The 22,983-nt window shown below is 40.6% G+C and overlaps 1 protein-coding gene across 2 annotated transcripts in view; it reads right to left on the minus strand.

Annotated features, from left to right (window-relative positions):
• The window catches only part of LOC103368838 (flocculation protein FLO11), a 27,688-nt gene extending 7,198 nt beyond the window's left edge, over positions 1-20,490 (minus strand). Inside the window, exons 1-6 of one of the 2 annotated variants that reach the window (XM_008297358.1) lie at positions 20,377-20,490; positions 9,953-10,286; positions 9,322-9,814; positions 5,984-6,035; positions 1,812-1,935; positions 62-204 (exon numbers count right to left, since the gene is read on the minus strand). In XM_008297358.1, coding sequence (XP_008295580.1) covers positions 62-204; positions 1,812-1,935; positions 5,984-6,035; positions 9,322-9,814; positions 9,953-10,286; positions 20,377-20,457 — 1,227 coding nt within the window. In that variant the 5' untranslated portion in view covers positions 20,458-20,490. Of the gene's footprint in view, positions 1-61; positions 205-1,811; positions 1,936-5,983; positions 6,036-9,321; positions 10,287-20,376 lie in introns of both variants that reach the window. The other variant, XM_008297350.1, reaches the window with a different exon arrangement.
• Between the last annotated feature and the right edge of the window lie 2,493 nt (positions 20,491-22,983).

Here is a 22,983-nt window from a genome sequence, read left to right on the forward strand (position 1 = left end):
GTCTGTCTGTCTGTCTGTCTGTCTGTCTGTACAACTATAATGGCATGAAAGTGGTTCTTACTGTGTGAGGTGAGAAAGGTAACCTGGTTGGGCTAGGAGCTGATGATACAATGAAAACCTCATCTGCACCAAGGTCAAGTTCAGTCAAACCGCTGCAGGACAGGTCCACCTCTGCATTCTGAGAGACATCACCACCAGCACTGACTACAGAAACACAAAAAGACACAAAATATAGATGGCTGACAAAATAAAGGAAAAACTAACCAAATGTCTTAGTAAGATGTTGGGTCCTCAAATGCTACCAAACAACTTCAGTGATCCTTGGCACTGACTCTCCAAGTTTCCGGAATTCTACAGGAGGAATAAACACCATTCTTCCAAAAGGTATTCTCTCATTTGGTGTTTTGATGATGGTGGTGGACAATGTAGTCTGATATGTTGTTCCCAAAACTTTTATAGGCGTTTAGTTGGGTTGAGATCTGGTAACTGTGAAGGCCATAGCATATGATTGACATCGTTTTCATACTCATTAATGGGGATATTGTCATCCTGGTAGAGACCACTCCTATCAGCACACAGATGCTTCACAATAGGATGGAGGTGATCCCTCAGAGCAACTTTGCATTAATTTGCTGTGACCCTTCTCTTAAAAGGGAAAACTGGGTGCAAACCATGCCAGCAAAACAAGTCAAATTATAGTTACTCCATTGCTTCACATTGATTTCATGCTGCCTACTGCTTTAAGTAAGGATTGTTTGCTTATCAGGAGAGTAGTAGAACTTAGGATTGTTGTACTGTTAGTTAAATTGTTCAATGAAACAGCATTCAGAGTAAGTTAATCTTAACTCCCTCACTGTTCATAAGCTGTGTGTTTTGGTGTAAACTCTGTGACTGCAGCACACAGCGAGGGGGACTGTACTCCCCTGTTGTTCAAACTACTCCCAGGCTGCTTTGTGGGTTAAATGCCACAACCCACAAATCTCTCAGCCTGAGTTCAGTCCCACTGAGATGGCGAGAGAAGTCTTTGGATTGCTCCCGGATCGAGCCTGTGTGCTGCTCCACAACTAATGCAGTTTTGCTTTTCATTGAAAACTCACCCAGGGTCCACAGAGGGTTTCTCATTATTTTTTTAATTTAAAGTAATTTTTTATAATATACATGGTGATTTAACTAAATCCTGTGCATGAAAGTTTGCTAGGAAAACTAAAAAAAAAAAAAAAGAAGATTTTTCATTTCCAGGGACAGCTTGCAGCATTTTTTGCATGGAATAAACAAGAGTAATAAAGAGTAATGAAGCGAGATAATGATCATAGATACAAAGAAAGAGTATCCAGTTGAGATACTCGGTAAAAAATCCAAACCCACACTAATTTGACTGACAAGTCAAAAAAAAACAGCAAATGAGACACATATCTCAAACCTTAAGTCTATACTTCCAAATGAGTGAAAATAAACTTCTACAGATCACTGCTACGCCAAGGAAATGAATTAATGGCAGATTTATATTCCTGAAGGGATCATTATCATTCCTGAAATTATTCCTGTCAAATGTCTTAACACGTTGTGTTGATATAAATCTCAATGAATGACATCTGCAGTAATGTGCTATTCATGGGCTTTGGGCTTGCTGTAATGCCTTTTAGTGCATTCCTTGTCATACAATCTTTTCTCAGAACATGAAGTAAGCAGAATATAGCTGTTTTGATTCTGAGCATTAATTGATGGGGTTTTTTTTTTAATGACCAACAAAAGCAATCCAATCTACCAGTCTATCCATTGTTGAAATGCATTCATGTGTGTGTCCTGCCAACCTGTGTGTGGCGGGCTGTCGTTGTTATTGTCCTGCTCCGTGGTCGTCTCCAGGTTGGCTTGATTCTCCGCCATCAGCTGCAGCTCGCTGACCTCGGCCCTGGTGTTCTGGACTCCCTCTGGCACCTACAACATAGCATGATGCTGTTCACTTTATCTACAGAGCTTTATCATGGTACCAAACAGTACAAACATGTTCAGTACAGGTGTTAGATAAAAATCCCAAAGCCAGCTGTGGAAATGTCTTCTAACACATAGACACTGTATAGGACAAATTTGTAGTCAAAGGCTGAGACCTCAAATTGTTTTGTTTTGTATTTTTTAAATCACTATTATAAAATTACGATTTCAAGTGAAACTATAAGTGGGTTTTTTTCAGTAAAGTATATGTGGCTAGTAGACAAATCACACTCATTTGGCATCTTATTTCAAGTATTTTCTTGTAGTTAAACTGCTGACAAGCTTTTAGTCTGTTTTCCTTTGGCTATTAGTCTAACTTCTGTGCAGTTCATTATTACATGGTTTTAAAATACACCTACATAGATAAATACTGGATTCTGCTCTTATTGTTTTGTATGACCCCAGGTATATATATTTTAAAAAGCATGATAAGAAAGCTGAGGGTAGCGAACTCCAGCAGACTGAACTAACTGATCCCCAAGGCCAGTGACGTTGTGGGGGTGGAGCTGGACTTTCTGACAGTGGTGTCTGAGTGAAGGATGCTGTCCAAGTTGCAACTTGGACAGTGTCTCCCACCCACTCCACGACATGCTGGTCAGCCACAGGAGTTCATTCAGTAATAGACTCATCCCACCAAGATTCACCACAGAGCGCCACAGGAAATTATTCCTGCCTGTGGCCATCAGACTGTATCACTCCTCACTCACAGGGTCAGACACTCTGAGCCAACAGTCAGACTGGACTCATTATGTTTCAATGCAAGCAGTTATTCTAATTTTTCACTTAACTTCACTTCTTGAGTTAGCACTCAATAATGTGCAACAACTATGCATCTATGTGCAATAACACACTATTTATTACAATGTATACTTGCTTTATTTTCTGAGAAAATGCACATTTTACAGTTATGCTAATACTGTTTCTACTTAGTGTACAGTTTTAGGACATATTTTTCTACTTATGTTTATCTATATATTTTGTACTGATCATATTTCTAAGGCTTTGAATGGGAGCAACTGTAACGGAAGCAATTTCCCCTCAAGGATCAATAAAGTATTTCTGATTCTGAGACTGATAAACTTCACCAAAGTAAAACTACCATTGAGAACACTAATTTGTTCCAATCAGTACACAAGTTAAAGCAGGTTATGCGTCAAAGTATGAGATTTTTTATGGGCAGTGGAAATGTGTGCTTTTACTTGCTTTGCATGCTCTGAGAACCACTCTCTGCTATGGGCGACTTTGGAGGTGGGCTATAATGTGCCCATCCAATTAGAAGTTAGAAACAGTTATATATATATTTTCTGTGATATTGTTTCACTGCTTGTGCAAAAATTTTTTGTTTTTTTCTTAGCTTTTGTAGAATGAGCCATATTAGATGTGCCCACCCCTGTCCATAGATACGACTGGCCTGGCAGCTAATGGTTCAGTTGAAGATTGAGGTGGTATAAATGGAGCATTAAGCCGTTAGCCTCGGGCACAGATGAGCAAAGGGCTATTTTCCAACACCACATGCCCAGATTTTCTTCTCATTTTCAAATTTGCCGTCTTCAGCCTTATAGACTGTATGTAAAATTTGGACATAGCAACTGTGGCATCACCCACTGGTTTGTAGATTATTGTTGTGAGTCCTCAAGTGTGGCATGTGGCCATTGGCATCTTGGTCTTTTGAAGCCGGACACTAGCAATCCATTGACCGCAAGGCAGCCCCACCCCAAGAAAAACATTCTCCTTTATTATCTATTTAACTCTAAACAGGACGACAGTTAAAAACATGATTGTCATGCTGATTTCAGAAAGTTGTGAAACTAGTGACTGAGGCCATAAACTCTTTAAGAAAATGTTCACTGAGATAAGAGATCAAGTTAGAAGTAGGGTCATTTTGTCATAAACTTCTGTACAATGGGACTTCTTTCTGCTATCAGAAGATGGCCCCCTTCTGGGCATTAAAAACAATGCAGGTGTAGAGCAACGTCACGTTAGCTTCACTTTTCAGACACAGAGACTCCTTCCATCTTTTCATCAGTCCATGATGAGCAACAACTGATGCAGTCATCACTTAAGTAAATGTATCAGATTTTGCACAGACTTTTAATGTGTAAAAACGGCGGCATAAAGTAGCCATTTAAATAAAATGTATTTTTGTCAAAGCAGACAAAAGCTTGTTGATCATGTTTTGCATTGGATAAAAAGATGAAAGTACAGTGTTGCAAGATCTGTCACTAAAGCACATCTGCTTTAATATCATTAATAGTATTTGTTTTAAATCTGTGTGGACACTCGTAAAACTGAGCTGGTATGGCTCTGCAGGGCAGAGCTACTGTAGACAGTGCTGGCTACAGTGGCAAAGAACATTAAAAGAAACGTTCAGTGATCCCAGATAAAGCTCTGTTTTCAGAGGAATGTCTGACTGGCAAATAAGGCAGCTAAGACAAGAAGAAAGGTAAGAGATATGAGAGAGTCACATTTTAGGAAAACAAAGGGAGAAGACATGGGAAAATATACAGTCATGTAAAAAAAATGATTTGGTTTTTGGAAATTTGGACAAGAAAACATTTGGTCCCCTTTAAAACAGTGCCTGCAGATAAAGGTGGTATACTCAAACACCAAAAAGAAAATCAGCTTTTTAAATCAATTATTTAACTAAAATATCAACAGATGCGATATTCTTCTGCAGAAAAAGTACAGCCACCATTGGCCTTAGAAGCTAGTATTGTCCTCCTAACTGTCCACCAGTCTCTGACATCAGCTTGCTCAAGTTTTTGAATGCTCTTCCATTTAAAATGTTCTTCAGCTGCGAGATGTTTAGATTAGATTAGATAGAACTTTATTGATCCCTTTGGTAGGGTACCTCAGGAAAATTGTTGAAGGGTTTTCTCACATGTACTGCTCGTTCCAAATCTGGGCTCTGACTGGGCCTGTCTATAATCCTCTATTTCCTATTTTTGAGCTGTTCCTTGGTGGATTTGCTGGAGTGCTTATGATCATTATCCTTTTGAAAGGTCCACTTCTGGTTCACTTTAACTTTCAGACAGATGGCTTCACATAATCTTTAAGTGCTTTTTGATGTGATGTAAAATTCATAGTTGAATCAATGACTGCAAGTTGCCCAGTCTCAGAGAAAGTGAAGCAACCTCAAACCAGATCATTTCCACCACCGTGCTTCACAGTTAGTATGAGGTTCTTCTCCTAAACAGCTGTCTTTGGTCTGCGCCAAACACGTCTTCTGTTACTGTGGCCAAACAACTCTGTGATGCATCTGTCCAGAGCACAATATTCCAAAGAGCCTGTTCTGTGTCTGTATGTCCAGTGACAAACTGTAGTTTTTCTCTAAAGTTCTTTTTGGACAGCAAAGTATATTCTGGTACACGTACCATGTAGGACGAACTTGTGCAGTCTTTCTGACTGTAGGTACATGCACGCTGACACCAACAGTTGCAAGAGTTACCTTCAGATTCTGTGATTAAGTATGGGTTTTTTTTGGAGACTAATTTTTGCATCAAATTATCTCCTCTTGAGGTGAATTTGCCAGGGAGGCCAGTCCTGGGGAAAGTGGCAGTCATCTGGCATTTGTAGATGACTTTTCTCAAAGTGAAATGATTTATTTCAAATAATGTGGAGATCATTTTCAATCCCCTGCCAGACTCACAGGCATCCACAATATTTTTTCTGAATTCCTTTGAGAGCTCTTTAGATCTTGGCACGATGACACCACACAGTTAAAAAGCAACGAGAACATCAGACCCTGGATATTAGAGGTTTAAATAAGACGGGCTACACCTGTCACTACCTAAGGAGGTTTGAATCATTGGCACCTAATATGAAACCCTAGAACGTCAGTTTTTATGTTTCATTTTATGAGTGCATTACCATTATTAATAAGCACTACTTCAAAGATGATCAAATGCTTGTTAGGTCAAATATGCCAAAACACACACACACACACACAATTTCCATGAGTTATTTTTTCATAGGGTTGTAGCAGTGTCTGTACCTCAGAGTTGCTGGATGCGCAGGAGCTGGCTCTTTTTGGACACAGTTTGGGTCTGGAAAACATGAAGTACCACAGCAATTCAATTTATAATTATGGACATATCCGAGAACCACTTTTTATGAACATCCTCAGTTTTCTTCCCACTCTTGAGAGTGTTTTCTCAAGAATACAAGCCCCTGTGGTGTTCACAGCTTGACCAGAAATATAAAAATGGATACTATCCCATACTGTACCAAAATGGGAACTGGTGGACATGGAAACCACCTCACTCGATATATAACAGCGCCAACATACCCGTGGCTATTTCCACTCAATAGATGCTCTGTTGTGGTGTTGGACGATGGAGCAAGATGCACCACAATCTTGCATACGCACAAACACTCTATTCTGCTCTAATAGTTTACATAGTGGTTGTTGCTGAGATGTCATTGCTATGCATTGCTCTGCAGAAATATCCACTTTTTCACTGTTGATAATCATTTCAAGTATGTGTGATAGCAAGTTCTGATCAGATCCAGCACTAAAACAGACACTGTCGCTGCTAAAGGAAGGAACAGTAATACACATTCACTTTCCCTCAGCAAGTACAGATTCTCCACAGGCATTCATGTTGCTATAGTTATTAGATTTTCTGAAACTGAGGCAATTAAACCCACTTACCTGTTTATCGTGGTACTTTCTTAAACATCTGTCTGGCAGTATTATATCATCTATGCTTTTCTGTCCTGTTCTTCAGTTCATGTGAACCAGCGAAGCATGCAGAAATGCTTGAGCAATTGCCCTCTTATTAAAAATTACTCTTACAGCTGAATGAGTTCATTACCAGCCACCAGTCAACTGAGGGCAATCCCTGCTGGGACTCTCATCCACCTTTGGCTGTTTACTGACCAGAGGGGACCTTGGCAGTTAAACTCACTGCTGCTTTAAACTTGCACGATCTCGCCTGACTCGCCAGGCTAGTTGTTTTCCAATGGTTTCTTCGAACTCATTTAAATTAATAGGGAACAACTGAATAAGAAAAAATGGCTACTGTGGCTGCTCATGAGTTTGATGTTTCATGGTAATGCAATTCCTGGCTTCTGAATGACTCATGTTGTTGTTCTTGCTAATTACACTTTCATTTTATTGAACACGTGTTTCCAATTTCCCTGTCATTAATAGGGAGAACCTGCAGAGTTATTGTGCCTGACGGATGAGTTGGAGACGCTGAGCTGCAGTTGAAATTAACACAAATCATATTAAACTGTTTCTCACAGAAAGCTGAATCCTGAGACAGGCGCAAATCTAAGCCATGCCAAATTTTGAATCCATCTGGAGCAGTAGGCTAGAACAGTCAGCTTGTCAGAACAGATAGTATTACAAACCTCCAAACTTAACCCCGTAGTTGGTGTTCATTGTCCCCTGAGATGGAGAGGGAACAGCTTGTAAATTACACCTTTTGATTGCCTGACAATGCTATCGGTACCAAACACACATCGAGTTTTACCTCTCCTTGTTGTCCCTTTTTCCCATTTCCCCGCCCATCACTTTCATGCAGCCTCTGTGTTTTTGTGCACTGGAATTGATGCCAGGTGCTGTACCTTGAATGCCCCGCTGTCTATGGTGAGAATTCTCCACATCAAGGAAGCCGCACAGTTGCAGCCAAACCCAACTAATCACCAAGGGTTACCACATCAGGGACTGAGGCTTCCAGCTGAGTCAACATAACAAAGTCATGACTGTGTAGGTGTACGTGTGTGCATCTGTGTATGTGTGTGTGCGCATTTTCTCTCAGACAAGCCCATTTTCATTCATGGGAGAAATTGAAGATAAGACTTGTGAAATTTCTCAGGAGAGTATTTACGAAAGCTCAGTCAAATGTGGTTTATGGGTCAAAACCAAAGAAAAAAAAAACAGGAATCTGAAGGTTTAATCTGTTGCACATTTTCAACAAGGCACAGCAAGGCTTTGAGCTAAACAAACGTCAGCATGCTAATATGCTCACGATGACATTAACATGCAGATGTTTTGCATGTTCATCTTAGTTTAGCATGCTTAGCATGTAGATAAGGATGAAATAGTAATTTGTTTAGCAGGTTACTGGATGAGCCAAAGTCGTGGATAACTGAAATTTCAACCTGATGATTGGAATAGATAAACATGACCGATCATTAAGATTCATCCTCTGTTGTGTCAGTCCATCAATGTTGAGATATTTTACTGCGGAATATAAAAAAGGACCTGGTGGCAGTGCTGCATCAAAGATCTGGGGATAACCTGACCCAGGATACAACCTCTAGGGTCTTTGAATGTCTCTACCAAATTTAATTGAAAATCAATTTTATAGCTATAAAGGCATGCAAAACTAAAATGTCAATGTGCTGGTCACTATGATTTATCCTCTGGGGGACAATGAATGCCTGTAAAACATAATAAACGATTGTCTGCTGAGAGAAACTGAGTGAACAGAAAACACTGATTGCCAGACTGCCTGCTTGCTTTAATCCAAACTACCTACTAAAGAGAGTGTAAATTGCTTTTGCGCAAAAGATTATTACATATAAAACTGTGCAAAAGTTGTAGGCACTTCAGCTGGTTACTTTAGATTATTTTCCATCATGCATTACTACCAGGTCCCAAATTCGTTCTGCAGCCTGGAGCTATTAAGGGCTATCTTCTGCCACACGAAGACCAAGGAATCCAGCAACATTCAGTATGGTGCACAGAACCCTGACCCCTACATCATGGATGAGACATACGACTGTAAGACAGCCTTAATCATAGAAGAACTGTGGCAAGTTTTCCAAGTTGCTGGAACAACCTACCTGCCAAGTGTCTTGAAAAACGTGGCAGGTAGGTAGCCAAGTTTTTCAAAAACCTTGGGAAAACAAATGCTGTTTAAAGAGCAAAGGGAAGTCACACCAAATATTGTGTTAATTGCACTTTGTGTGATGTTAATGAAGCGAAAACTATTTGTGGCATTAACCTCCCTTTACTTTTAGTCCCTAAAACCATTTCACAGTACTGTATCACCTGGGCAATGATATTCATGATTCTACACAAGCTGAATTCTAGCTTTAAAAATTTCCTTCCCAGTTTGACCTTCTTTAAATAACTTTGAATGAGTGCACAGTAAAAAAACATCACCAACAAATGTCCATCCCATCTCTAAGAAAGTCTGTGCCTGACCATCTCAAAAATTCAAAAGCACTCATTCATTTCGTGTCTTAAAAATGAATTGACTCGTAATCATTTCAACTCTTGATGTGACCATAATTCACAAAAACTAACATTTAACCATAATGTGATTCTGAAATTTTCTTTGCTTTGTTCAAATAAAGTTATTTGACTTCTATTACCTGAAAATGATGCAGAGGGCACTTGTGAGTATCAAAGCGAAGAAGGCAGCTCCGCTCACCGCAGCCAGCAGAGAGTCTACCTTGCTGGCTGTGGGAGCCATGGCCCGTCGGCTTCCCCCTGGCTCGGTCAAGTTGTGGTAGTGGAAGAGAAGAGCAAAACCGCGCCCCCAGTGGGTGGTAGTGATGAGCTCCATGATCACCTCCACCATCTCCTGGCTTGAGCCGAAAACCAGCTGGCTGCTGGGAGGCCGATTGGACCCGCAAAACCTGGAGGAGAAGGTGATGAGGTCTGAGATGTAGAGGACATCATGAGGGCAGGCGTCAAGCACGGACTGCTGGGTTTCTGGGCTCACGGCTGGAGTGTCGGTAGAGTGTGGCGATGCAAGAGTCGTCTCCTCCACATTGGTACTTGGGTCAGAATCAGGGTTGAGATCTTCCCTTAGGTGAGACGAGGAGGCAGAGTTGACAGTCTTGTCTTCTGGGGGCACAGCTCCTGGTAGGAGGAGGAGAGAGGGAGATGGTGGAGAAGACAGGCTAGAGGAAGCGTCTGTAGATCTTTTGGCAGAATTTGAGACTTTGGTAATCTCCATTTTTGTGGACTGTTCCTGGACCACAACTTGCTTGACCTCACTTTCTTGGGAGGGCTGCTGAGTCTTTGAGGCACTCTGAAGGACAGGAGCTTTATCCTCTGGTGAGGTTTCATCTGCCGCTAAGCTGTCAGGAGTAAAAGTCTCCCCTTCGTCCGCTTCTTCCTCTTCAAAATCAGAGAAAGCAGAGTACTGTGCAGCGTCATGGCTTTCAAATACATCAAAGTCAAATATTTCCAGAATAAGCTGGTAATCAATAGGCACAACAAACTGCCAAACACAGTGTGTCCCAGAGGAGTAGTTGTAGGGAAAGCCAGGGGACAGAATGAGGCCTTGGACGTCCACCACGTCCACCTTGGCACCACAGTCAAAGTACACCTGCAACAGGAATTACATTAAGTCAGCTGTGTCACAAATATCAATTTGCTTTTGAAGCAGAGAGACGAATCTAACATTTTTATTTCAGAAATTCACTGGCACGCCATCTCAGAGCAACAATTATCATGCCTCATAGAGCAGAACATGTTGAACATAGCACAAGTACTTCCAAGGGGAATGCTGGCATTCTTGCTATTCTTTGTCATTGTGCTCCGAAGAGCTGACCAGTATTATATTACAGTCTGCCTAAATTCTGAACTGAGTCATGCACTCAGATAATGGCCACTAAGTTATTTAGTTTCCTGTGTCGAAGGTACTAACGGCAAAGGCAAATAACTCACTCAACTTGTGGTCTGATTGCTCACTGACATAAACCAGCTTGAAACTGAACTATTCAACTCTGCTGTTCTGCCTTTATATCAAAGCCTGCGTTTTGCCTGTACTGCTAGCCTGGGTAAACTTGGGGGCGGCCGGGGTATTTCTTCAAACACGCTGGCTGTAATTCTTCCCAGGTGTACAGGGATGTAAGGGGGACCTTGGCTCTAAGCAGAGGCAGATGTGTGGTTGGGCCAGGGAGCTGAAGACCAGACCTTTGTAGGGGGCCGGTGTGTTTATAAGCTTTCCTGTTGGCCTCAGTTCTGGACTGTGGGAATGCCCCAGACTGGCAGACCCCCTTGCCAGACAGGTAACAAACCAACACCCGCGGGCGATGCTTGTGCTCTGGACTGGGCTAAAAACAAACAAGATCTCTTTGAGATTGCACTTTAGATGAGGAGGGAGTAAAAAGGGCATCAGGGACACACACTTTGTGAAGCTAAAATCTTTGGAGTCAGACAGGCACTTTGGTTGCTCCATGGACCGTGTATATCTATATCCAAAACATATCAAAGGCATTCCTCAGCTTGTATATTTTAAGTAGCAAAACCTCCATGTAATTCTGCCTGTAAGCGTGAACTACTTGCTCAGGCCTCGGGTCGTCAGGATCAAACTAAAAATTTTCTCCACAGTTAATACAGCTGACAGCCTTACAGCAGGCCATAACATATTAGAGACACATTGGAGGTCAGGTAGGGCAGCCTGACCTATATAACTAAACAAAACATATGTGTGTGCTATATGGGTGTTAGATGTTAGATGTATTGCAAGAATAACCATCTTCCCTCAACCATGATATACATCAAAACTTTCATAAGCAGCCGGTCCATAGTTAACCTCACACTTTCTCTTGACCTTTTTACAGATTTACTGGATGGCCGAATCTAGTAGTAGTAGTTTTGTAGAGTTTTACTTGGCTTATCCGCAATCTTAGCACTTTTCATGCCACTTGGTCGTATAATGTTTTCCACAAAAACCTTAATATTATTTTTTCTCAGTTACCCCGAAGTCGGTTTCAAAGTTATTTTCATTTTCTCACATGTGTCTACTTTCTTCCCAGAATAATAAAATATTTCCCTGGGGCAAAAACAGCATTAACATCTGCTATTTCCACAAACTGTGCTGCTTTGCTACACCGTTCGTTTACACTGGAACAGACGTTCTGCTCAGCGCATGCCAGTGGCTGTCACAGTTTGTGGAAATACTGCATTAAAATGTTGGTAACGTCCTAGTCAAATATTTATGTTTCTGGACAGACAGCAGTCTGTTGGGTTATGAGATTACCTCTGAGGAAGTGACGGACCGTTTAATCCCATTTTGAGATAACTGGCATTGTTTCATTACTGCTACTACTATGCAGGGCTGGTAAACAGAAAATGTCTGCATGTGCTCACTTGAAATATTACATTAAGTTTACAATGAGTCTAAAATGAGCAAGAAACTTTGTACTGTGGGTGCTTCATGGGTGCAAGAGTGTGTTACAATTCAAAATTAGCCACGATAAAGACAGGTTTGTTATTGGATGTTGTAAGATACATCGTATGATAAACTTATAAATAGCAGGACAGTGCCTTGGCAACAGGGTGTGACACAATACCACAACGTCAGGTGTCCCAAACTGCGATTGCAGTGCAACAGGATCTTCACAGCTCATCCTGAAAGTTAAACCTGGTTCCCCCGCCCTCCACCAAAAACCAGGAACCAGTGGATAAAAAAAAAACTGAAAGATTGGAGACAGAGAGTTGTTCATCCATCAGGAATGGAACATGGTACAAACATGTGCAGAAAGAATGTTTATTATTACCAGAAAGATATGACTGGGTTAAGGGTTTTCATGGTTGTTAGGTGTGAATATTGTCCTATTAAATGGATTATCCAAAGGTTTACAACATCCCTCTCAATCTGATCCAGAGCCGGATTGGGTCAGACTGCTTCTAAACTTTCACTTTTTTTTTGCTTTCCAAAGTTTTCTTTTTTGATTATTTGTAGACATTTATTTAGTTGATAAACTTTTTGAATTTTAAAATAAGTGCACGGCAGACAGACAGCAGGAAGGACAGCAGATCTACTTGGAGACAATAACAGTGTTTAGTGTTAAAGCTCAGCAATTTGGCATCATCTTGTTATTTGTATACATTATAATTCTATACTCAATTATTGTTTGTTCTCTTATTTAACCAGATACAGAAAAAATGACAACATAAAATCAGTATTATATTGGTCATTAAAAAACTCGTAATGGTAATCACTACTTTGAAAGCATAACAAGCTGCTTAGAAAACAACCTTTTTATCTTATCACAGGAGTGCTGTGTATGAAACATTGCTGCATGTGACCAAATCATAGCATTTGGAGTCCTGAGGTCATACATGGGGCTAAGTTTCTGGGAACAATAAGCTCTAGGCCATAACATGGCTTAGGACATGTTTGCCAGTCCCTTATGCATTTCTAGGATATGCACAGTTAAAGTGTGTGGCTGACCAAATATGCAACAAATTAAGCAGCTTATACGCATACGCTACATAGTTTCCTAATTACATTTACAAACAGTAGTACCGTTGTCAAAGACACTGAACTGCTGCTGGCACATGAGTGACATTACATTGAATTAAACATTGCTCACGCTCCTACTTCTTTAAAAAAAGTACTATATTTTTTTCAAGCTACCACCATTCTGACATTGCATTTGTAGTGTTGTGCCATGTTTCTCTGGAACTCACGTTTGGACATTTGCACTAGTGCGTGACATGCTACACCCGCGCCGCCTGCACACTTACTAGAAATTAATGTGATACAGCAAAGAATTACACGGATGACATTTGAACGGGCCAAATGCCATTCCTGCTGAGGTTAGAGAGAGTAAGCCGATTTGGGGTTCGCAGTGTGCAGCGAGGTTGCGCAATGAGGGGAACCACATTACAATACGGGGGCATAACAGGGGGAACAGAAAGACAGCGTGTCCCCTTTTAGGGCAAAAATGACCAGTGGTGAGAGCATGCATGCTGCTTTATAGTCTTGCCATAATGGTGATTTTGCTGGTCAACCTCTCCTAAAGACTTGTGCTGCCCAACTTTTCACTCTAAAAGAAAATTCTAAGTTGAAAAGGTAAACAGTTGCAAATAATGCTCAACTACAAATGATGAAGGGAGAACTGTGTCATGGACGGACACTATGTCATCTCTCCCACCAGGGCGAGGCGACCCGGAGGTCCCCTGCACCCTGGGATGTACATGCTAGACTACACATGAAAGGGCCCCAAAGTGCCACAGTGTCGAATGGAAATGGGACATTCTTATAATGCCAAACATCTCAGTTCTGTTACATCACAGGCCGCTCCGCTGGCAGGCCGATAATTATTCAAGGATGCCTTTTCTCATGGCGGAACAATGGGCCGCGGTGCCGTTCTTGGTGAGCCACTCCGCAAATGGGGTGGGCGGATAATATTTTAATGAAGTGATGCTAATAAGTACAAAGCAAGCTCAAAGTTTACATAAGAGCTGGCTGGTCGCTGCATCCCAGTTGTGACAGGGGCTTCCCTGGACACAAGTACATCAACTGAGCACATAATTGTCTGAAATGACTTGTTCAGTGAAACATCAGACCAGCTGCTGTCATTACTGAGAGGCCCCCAACAAATGGCTTTGTTCTGTCGTGTTCCCTTTGAATTGGCACATGTAAAAGAAAAAGAAAAAAAAACCTAATCACATTCCATGATGGGGTTCATACATCAGTCTAATTAATACAGAAGCAACTTTAAACACACTGACGGATTTTATGGAGCTGATTTTTATGTGTGGTACAATTATATTTTACTAGAAAATAAAACATGCACCATTAAATAAGATTGTTATTACTAAGTTAATTTAAAATAATTTTACAACATTATTTAAAACTATTGAAAACCAGTTTAACTACAATATTGTTTCCTTTACGGTCAGTCGCATCCTAGGCTTATATCTGTTATACAAAAAAAATTAGAAAACATTTCATTTTTAGACCTCTGTTTGCAGTAAACAAGTCAGACTTGTCCATCCACCTTTATTTGACAAAACAGAGGTCTGCAGTCTGATCTAACTGTTCGCTGCAACATGGATTTTTTTTAAAAATTTTTTTTAAACCACCCAGGCTGACGACACCGCTGTGAAAACTCTGCAACACGAGCTGGCTTCTGCTGAAGTACTGTTAACACACACACACAGACACACACACACACACACACACACACACACACACTCTCATGCACAAACAGCTCCGGACTGGCTCATAAACAGGCAGGCGGGCCCCTCAAAAGGGGGCAGGAATCCTCACCAGCCCTGTTTACTGGAGGAGAAAAGTGACACTGCTTCACAGGCTAGCGCTCCAGTAGCAGCAGTCCACTCAGGATGCACTGCAATCGCACTCAATTTCTGGACCAATACCAACATAGTAAGACTCTGTGGACAAGTTGTAGGTAGCGTGTGTGAAAATATGTCTTCAAAACTGTTTTCAAAAAATCTGTAGATTACATTTTCACTTACTCTTAATCTAATCAGGTAGACTGACTAGATTTGATTTCTGAGTCATGCAAATGTGATGACCAAAAGATGTATGAGGAAACTGATGCAGCTACACATTCGCATTTGCACAAAAACAGACATAAAAGTGGATTTCTAAATGCAAGAATTCATGCTGTAAAACCCTAAATGAGCGAGGATGAGGAAAATCTTACCGCAAATCAAATGAAAGCTGCAGTTTAACAAGATTAGGAGTGCCACTAATTTAATTAGAATAAAAAGCGCTTTTTTTTCCTCAAAGTTCAACAAACGTACAGGAATTTCCCGGAGTTGCACAAATGGAGAAAAATACAAGACCTCACACACTGTATTAGAAGAGAGAAACTGCAGGGAAAACAGAATATAGAAAAAAGAAACTGACCTTCCTGTGTTGTATAGTGATGAGTTGAATGCGGTTTTAAAAGTACATTAGTTGAATATGGAGAGATGCAGGTATGCAAGCGGACTAGATTCGTGTGGTACATCCAAAATCAGCTGCAGCTCAATCTCTGCAATAAGCTCCATTTGCATTTCTATATTTTGCACGTTGCCTACAGATGCACAGACAGAAAAGCAGCAACTTGCAGCCGTTGTGCACAGCTGGTGCTAATGCTCAAACCTGGAATTTATCCCATCTCCCGTGTGTCCCAGTCTCTCCTGGTGGTATCAGTGGCTGCACAGTCAACCCATGGTGAGCTTACAAACAACTGGCGTGGCGGCCTGATTAAGCCCGGGCATTTCTAGGGTCGCCCTTGTTGGCCGCTGCTGCACTAGCTCAGCACATTTTCACCACTGTGTGCATCACGGTCACTTATGAAAGACCTCTTTGAGTCCAATCATGTTTGATCCGCATTTTATTTACAGAGCCATCCCGGAGACGTTCACTGCAGCCTACATGGAAAAGTGGAGCACTGTTAAATCGTTACCGCTGTGGTCCTCAAACTTGCACAGATATGCGACTGGGTGGGCGAGAGAACAGGAAGACGCAGGCGCTCTTTTCCATGTTTGTGGTGCAAAACCTATTAACATATTTCCTCTAAAAAGAGCTGCTGCGGTAGCTGTTAAAGCGAGCCTGTGGAACCCTGCGGTGAAACGTGACCTTATCTTCACAGTGGTTCCAACCAGTTTGGAGAAATCATTTCCAGATTTTGGAATGAGATCCAGTGAATGCGGCCATGATAATTAGTCTTTGGGCAGCATCTCAGTGACAAGCACAATCCTGTGGGCTGTACTGACACAGTTAACTGCAATCAATCAGCGTTTAAATGGATACAACAATATTTCCAAGTGTAACCATGACATAAAAATTGCCAGAAAAGCTTATTTTGTTGTCAAAGCTGTCAGAGTCCTCCGCTATAGTAAACGCTGAACTGCTTCATGCTCCAAAATGTAATGATTTATCTCTGTTCCTAAAAAAACAATGTAATTTAAATTCTTTAATAAAATTATATATCTTAATTTGTCTTATTATGTCTTTTGAGCCACTGAGAATTTTGGTACATCGACTTAGTCCCAATGTGTGCCTCTTATTTATTGGCACTATATTCACAAAGACAAAGAACTAAACATCTGATTTTAAAAAATACCCAGAAGGTTTGGGCAGCCTGATAGTCAAGTGATGATTGCAAATACCACATGGGCACACATGCCTTCAGGCAGCAAGACTCCAGCTTGACTCCGGCCAGCTCGTACCTTTACTTCTCATCGTTCTCCTGCTCTCTTTCCTCACATCTCCTGTCTCTCTCTGCTCTAATTGTCCAATAAAAGGTCAAAATAAATCTTTTTTTTATGTTTTTATTTTTTATTTTTTAAATGCTCTAAAAGTTTTTCCAGAGACCTCAAGGACTTGTCTAACTATAGAGATGAAAAAAAGCATTCTATCTGCTGCACAAAAAAAGAGTTTTGCAATTTTCCCTGTTTCTCAAGGGGTAACTCAATTAAGCCACTTGCTAAGATATGTTATATTCAGTGTCGGTTGAACATATTGAATGTCCATGTGAATATACTACCAGCTTTGTTTTGGGCTTGAAAACAAACAAAAAAAAAAAAACATAGAAAATTTGAGTTGTTTTTTTTTTGTTTTGTTTATAGGGCTGAACGAAATGCAAACAAAATCATAGTGTGATTATTTTAGCAGACATTGCAATATGAGTCATGTATTTAGTGTAAATTGTTATTTTTCTTTTTCTCCCACTGTGAAGAAGGCCAGGGCATCTCTGTAGCACCACAATATCTCACTGCAAATTCTATTTGTGACATTTGTTAACTTCATTCAAAAACTACAGTTCCTACAGTGTGGATATTGGACTTGCCCATATTGCGTTTTAAGATATCTAAATATCACGTTCAGAATAGTGTTACGTTTTGCTAAACCACCTTTTGGGTTTTTCAAAGATTTCCTGTAATTGATTACTCAGAAAAATCTGGTGCTTGTTTCTGTGACTCGAATACAATGGTCGGCTAATACATGAGAGGCACAAACTATCATCTTAAAATCTGCCTGTGTTGCGGTTTAGATTCGAACCATTTGAGATTCTCTACAAGCAAGAAATACTTTATATGCCTCTCAGTCTACAATAGTTTGGTGCTTTTACAACTTGTGAAAGATGAAAGTAAAACAAATGCAGTGTAGACCCAATGCACCTCCTAAAGCTTGTACTCTAAAGACAAAAGTATTTTATCAGCCATTACCTCAGTGTTGTTTGGCTTCTCTAATGCTAAGAGACCACCTGAAAACCTCACCCAGTGTGAATGGTAACAGCAGTATTGTACAGTTTTATTACTACCACAGACAAATATCCTACAGCCTCCAATGAGTCTCTGTCTAACTCTCTGTTCATCACTCCATCCTTGGCCCTTTCATCACAACTCAACCCACTGCAGTTCACCGACACACAGTGACAGTTTTCCCTGCTGACAGACTGTGTGTATCTGCTGTGAGATAATTCATGGGAGAAATAAGTGAATTTACTGTTCACTGGCACCAATACTCAATTCCGTTAGAGATGAATGTCTGCTCATTCCATCACAAATAAAACCTCCAGAAACACAGAGCAGAGCGCCACAACAACAATCAGATTCACTCTCCCTCATGCACAGAGCTGAATTGTGGACCAACAGACATGGGACGCTTCACATTTTTTTCCCCCCCGATGGGGATAGAATAAATTCCAAGCTTGTTTATGCTGTTCCAAAAATCAACTTAATACAAAAGGGGAGCGGAGGACAAAGCCATCATTTACCGTGCCCCCTCAGGCAGATAATTGCAAAGATAGTGAGCACCCAAACACACAGGAACTAAAGCTGGAGACTCTGACAATTCAATATACCGAGGGCTTTTGTTGTCCAGTTCTAAGAATTGTGCTGCTGAGCCGTCATTCTCCGTGAGAAGAATGGGACGACTCCTGACAGGTGGAAGCCGCGGAGCTTCTCCTTGCTGACAATGTGGTCTTGATGTCCTGGGAGATCTGTGTCCGATCTGTGTCAGGGGTTTCCCTTTTAAATTATGATGACAGCAGCCACTGTCACACATGGGCACATTATGCTGCATCATACAGACATTAGAAACAGATGAATATGCGATCAGAAGACTGAGTGTACATCCCTCTCATTTTCAGAATATTTTATTTGCATTTCCAACACAAAAAGCAATAATATATAGAGATCACACTACAGGACTTGCAGTATTTTCTCAGTACTGACACATCACATCAACATTTCCTTGCTTAAGGAACAAGTAGCGATGCCCCTGTCTAAACAAGGCTTCTCACAATAAGTCCTGTCATTCTTCGTGACTTATTTTTCTGATGCATTTATCCACATTAACACCTCAGTGGCATCTCAGCTTATTGCCTCAAAACAACTTTAACACCTCGACCAATCACCTCTTAAGCCCCCACTGACATGTGTGAGCCTTTTCTAACCTGACAGGGGCTTTAACTCCACCACGGGAGAAGCCAAAACACGTCCAACATGAATGACAGCCTGACTGAATGAAAAAACATGTCCGAGAAGCAAAGCGCCTGACTGTTTGTGTTCCAGTTCAACAGAGACAAACTCCTGATCGTAAACTCCCTTCCATGTCAGAGGCAGAGCTTGAGAAGTCATATTCTGTGAGTATGAAAAGTAAAACATAAGGTTAACATGCTCCCAATGTGGTTCTCATTTCAGCAGTTTGGACTCTGCATGCCATTCTCTCCAAGTCTGTGAAGTGCAGTAACATCAAAACATGCCTGTGCCATCAAAACATCCCTTTGAAAGCCCCAGAGGATATAATGTGCCACAGAGTGTGGAAGTTCTAAAATACAGACCAAAACTTTAAGAACCTTTTGGCAAAGGTGCATGAGAGTCTGTCAACATGAAGTGAGTTATGAAGTCTGGCTATGGCTAACGTGGTGTTGTGGATATTACTTTTTCCTCTAGAGTTTTAAAAAGCCACATGGCATATTTTTATATAGTAAACTACAAAATTACTTGAAAAACAAACTGATTGGTTAATATAAGCTACATGAGGTGGATGTGCTGGCTGCATGTTAGGGACAGACACCATTTCAAATCCCACACTGACCATTCTGATAACCTGTTTATGCAGCATGGTTTATTTCCTTCACAACTTTCGCAATATCAGATGCAGCGCTTGGAGGGGGTCACGTAAACGTCCTGCTCTGTTAGCAAAACTCAACTGTAAAAACTGTGAATTTAAAAGTCCATCGCTAACTGCTGATCTGCTCTGCACTGTCAAACATGAGCTTTCACGGTTTTCGAAGCAGAGTGGTGTTGTGATACGGTCGGCTGAAATTTTAGTAAACAAAAAGCATATAAAGTTTTAAAATGTCAACATTGTTCACACTACGCACCGCCGCCTGCGATAGCCTACAACGGTGTACTGTATGTTGGTAGTAACAGACGAACTACATTTAAATTTAAAATGTAGCTGACGCAAGTCTTCCTTTATGTTTCACGTGTACGCCGAAATGACTGCTGACACCTATTTTTTCTTAAAATAACTTGCTTCACGTCTCTGAGAGTCAGAATATTTGCCAAGAAGCAAACACCTGTTGAATGCCAAGTTTTACAAACGGAGTCCGTGGCTTGGTCCTCTCCACACAAGTGAGCTCGACACTCAGCAGGGCTGGAGTTACAGCTTTGGGAATTATTTTTGCAGCAAACAAATGTCAACTTACTTTCTGTGCAACGCATCCCACCACGAAAAGTAGATAAGCTGTCACAAAAACATGCGCCCCAAGCGACGTAGCACAACTCATTTTCCTGTAATTGTTCCTTTTTTTAATGCGACGCACAGTGAACCGTATCCCGCTCCTCTGCTTCACTCTCATTCACCTGAAGTGTCGGGAGCGCGCTTCCATCGTTCATGGGCGACCTCGAACACAGGACCAGAGCCCTCACTGAAACCTCTCTTATTCCTCACTCTCTAATAACTGAACCGTCATCTAGCCCTTTTTTTCTTCATTTTTAACAAATTGAATGACTGTTCCATCCAGTCCAATTTAAGATTTATGACTGTCACCTAACTTATTTCCTGTTAGAACTTTTCACAGTATTGCACATTAAACTCTGCAGGTTTGCCTCATGCACTCAATGCACAGTATTGCCAGTGTTTACTAGAAGGTACCAAAGAGTAGGAAAATTGTCTTTTTCCCTTTTCAGCTAGTGTTAAGGAAATGGTTACAGCTTTTTGTGTGTGAATGCTACCTAATGAAATCTTCCATATTTGACTGACATACAGTCGTTCTCAAATTTACCCTTCCATTAAAAAAAGACAAAATTCACTCAAGTCACTCAAATAACTTGAAACTGAAAAAAGTAATACTAAATAAAAATTAGCTAAATTACAATTTAGTGAAATAAGACACTTATTTTGAATTGTGGTTGAAAAGAATAACAATAAATATATATTTTTAAAAACAAACAAAAAAAAAACTGTCCTGGACAAATTAGATCACTTTGACTGATGAGCAGTGAAAACACTTGATTGCAGTGATTGGCTCAAAGGGTCATTCAACAAAATATTAGTTTACGGTCCCATCATGCTTGTTTGCTTTTTGGTTTGTTTGTTTGTTTGTTTGTTTTGGGGGGTTTTTGGGTGGGAGGGTATTTCTGTTGAACCACAATTCAAAAGCAATGTCATGATTTTCCTTTTTTTTAATTACTATTCTTACTTTTGTCAATTTCAGCTTATTTCAGTGACAGCTGCTTTTTTCCCTTCTTTATTGGAAGGGTATGAATACATTTGAGGACGACTGTATCACCCTTAGAATGTGACTTATTTTATTTTGATAAGTTCAGAATCAGCACTTAAATTTAGAAATTCTGGACCAAGTCAAAGAGCTTTGGAAATATTTGATGTTATTTCTGGTAAGGCCGTCAGCAGTTGGGTTAAACAGCAGCCAACCTGTTCAGTAACATGTCACAGGCACATTGACTTCAGATTAACAACCAAAATCTTGTCATCATTATGTGTGCCTGCACACTGGACAGCCATCCTGTAGGTTGCATCTAAGAGAGCATCAAATCTCAGGAGGTCAGGTTGTTAAATCTAATTTCCACACTCCTAAACAAAATTCATTTGTCATTGACATTAAATAAGGTAGTAAGTCTAGCAGATGCAGGAAGTTAAGTTTAATCCACAGTGTCACTCTGTCATCCACTCTTACTTAGGTTGTATTTCACTGTTATCTAATGGCTTACATTTTGGGATGCAGACAAAGGTGATGTCTATGTGCTTTTGTCAGTCCATTCAATTTAACTGCTGTGTCTGGATACTACCAATAGATGGCGCCAAAGTAAGGCAGTTGTAGTCTGTTCAAATACAGTATACTGGATGTGTATGTCAATAAAATGTGATGTTTGCCTCCTCCTTGTACTTTTTTCTTTGTTTGAAGATGTGCAGAAGTTGGACTCATTATTACTTAAATGCAGGCCCCCTTGTTACATGGAAACCCATTTTACCAACAGCATTCAGTTGACTGGACACTTGAATGTGAACTTTCTAACAACTCACACCTTAGGTATGGGTTTCCTGCACACAGGTCCCAGTGCGAGCTCTACTATGATCCCAGCAACTGCATGGTTTTAGTAGTACTAGTGTTTGGGCATGCAGCACTCTTGTTGTGGATAGGAATGCATGCCTTTTCCATTGAAATAAATCCAAAAAGGAGGAAGCAAGTTTTGCTGTAGCCGGCATCAAACAAGCATTTTTTTTCAACATGGCCAGAAAATATAATTTACACACATGGACAAAATTGTTGGTACCCCTCAGTTAATGAAAGAAAAACCCACAACGGTCACATAAGTAACTTGAATCTGACAAAAGTAATAATAAATAAAAAATTCTATGAAAATTAACCAATGAAATTCAGACATTGCTTTTGAGCCGTGGTTCAACAGAATTATTTAAAAAAATAAACTCATGAAACAGGCCTGAACAAAAATGATGGTACCCCTAGAAAAGACTGAAAATAATGTGACCATAGGGACATGTTCAATCAAGGTGTGTCCTCTAATTAGCATCACAGGTATCTACAAACTTGTAATCAGTCAGCCTATTTATAGGGTTACAAGTAGTTACTGTGCTTGGTGGAATGGTGTGTACCACACTAAACATGGACCAGAGGAAGCCAAGGAGAGAGTTGTCTCAGGAGATTAGAAAGAAAATTATAGACAAGCATGTTAAAGGTAAAGGCTATGAGACCATCTCCAAGCAGCTTGATGTTCCTGTGACTACAGTTGCACATATTATTCAGAAATTTAAGATCCATGGGACTGTAGCC

This window comes from Stegastes partitus, unplaced genomic scaffold (assembly GCF_000690725.1).
Source record: "Stegastes partitus isolate 25-593 unplaced genomic scaffold, Stegastes_partitus-1.0.2 Scaffold26, whole genome shotgun sequence".
In the NCBI taxonomy this organism is placed as follows: domain Eukaryota; kingdom Metazoa; phylum Chordata; class Actinopteri; family Pomacentridae; genus Stegastes; species Stegastes partitus.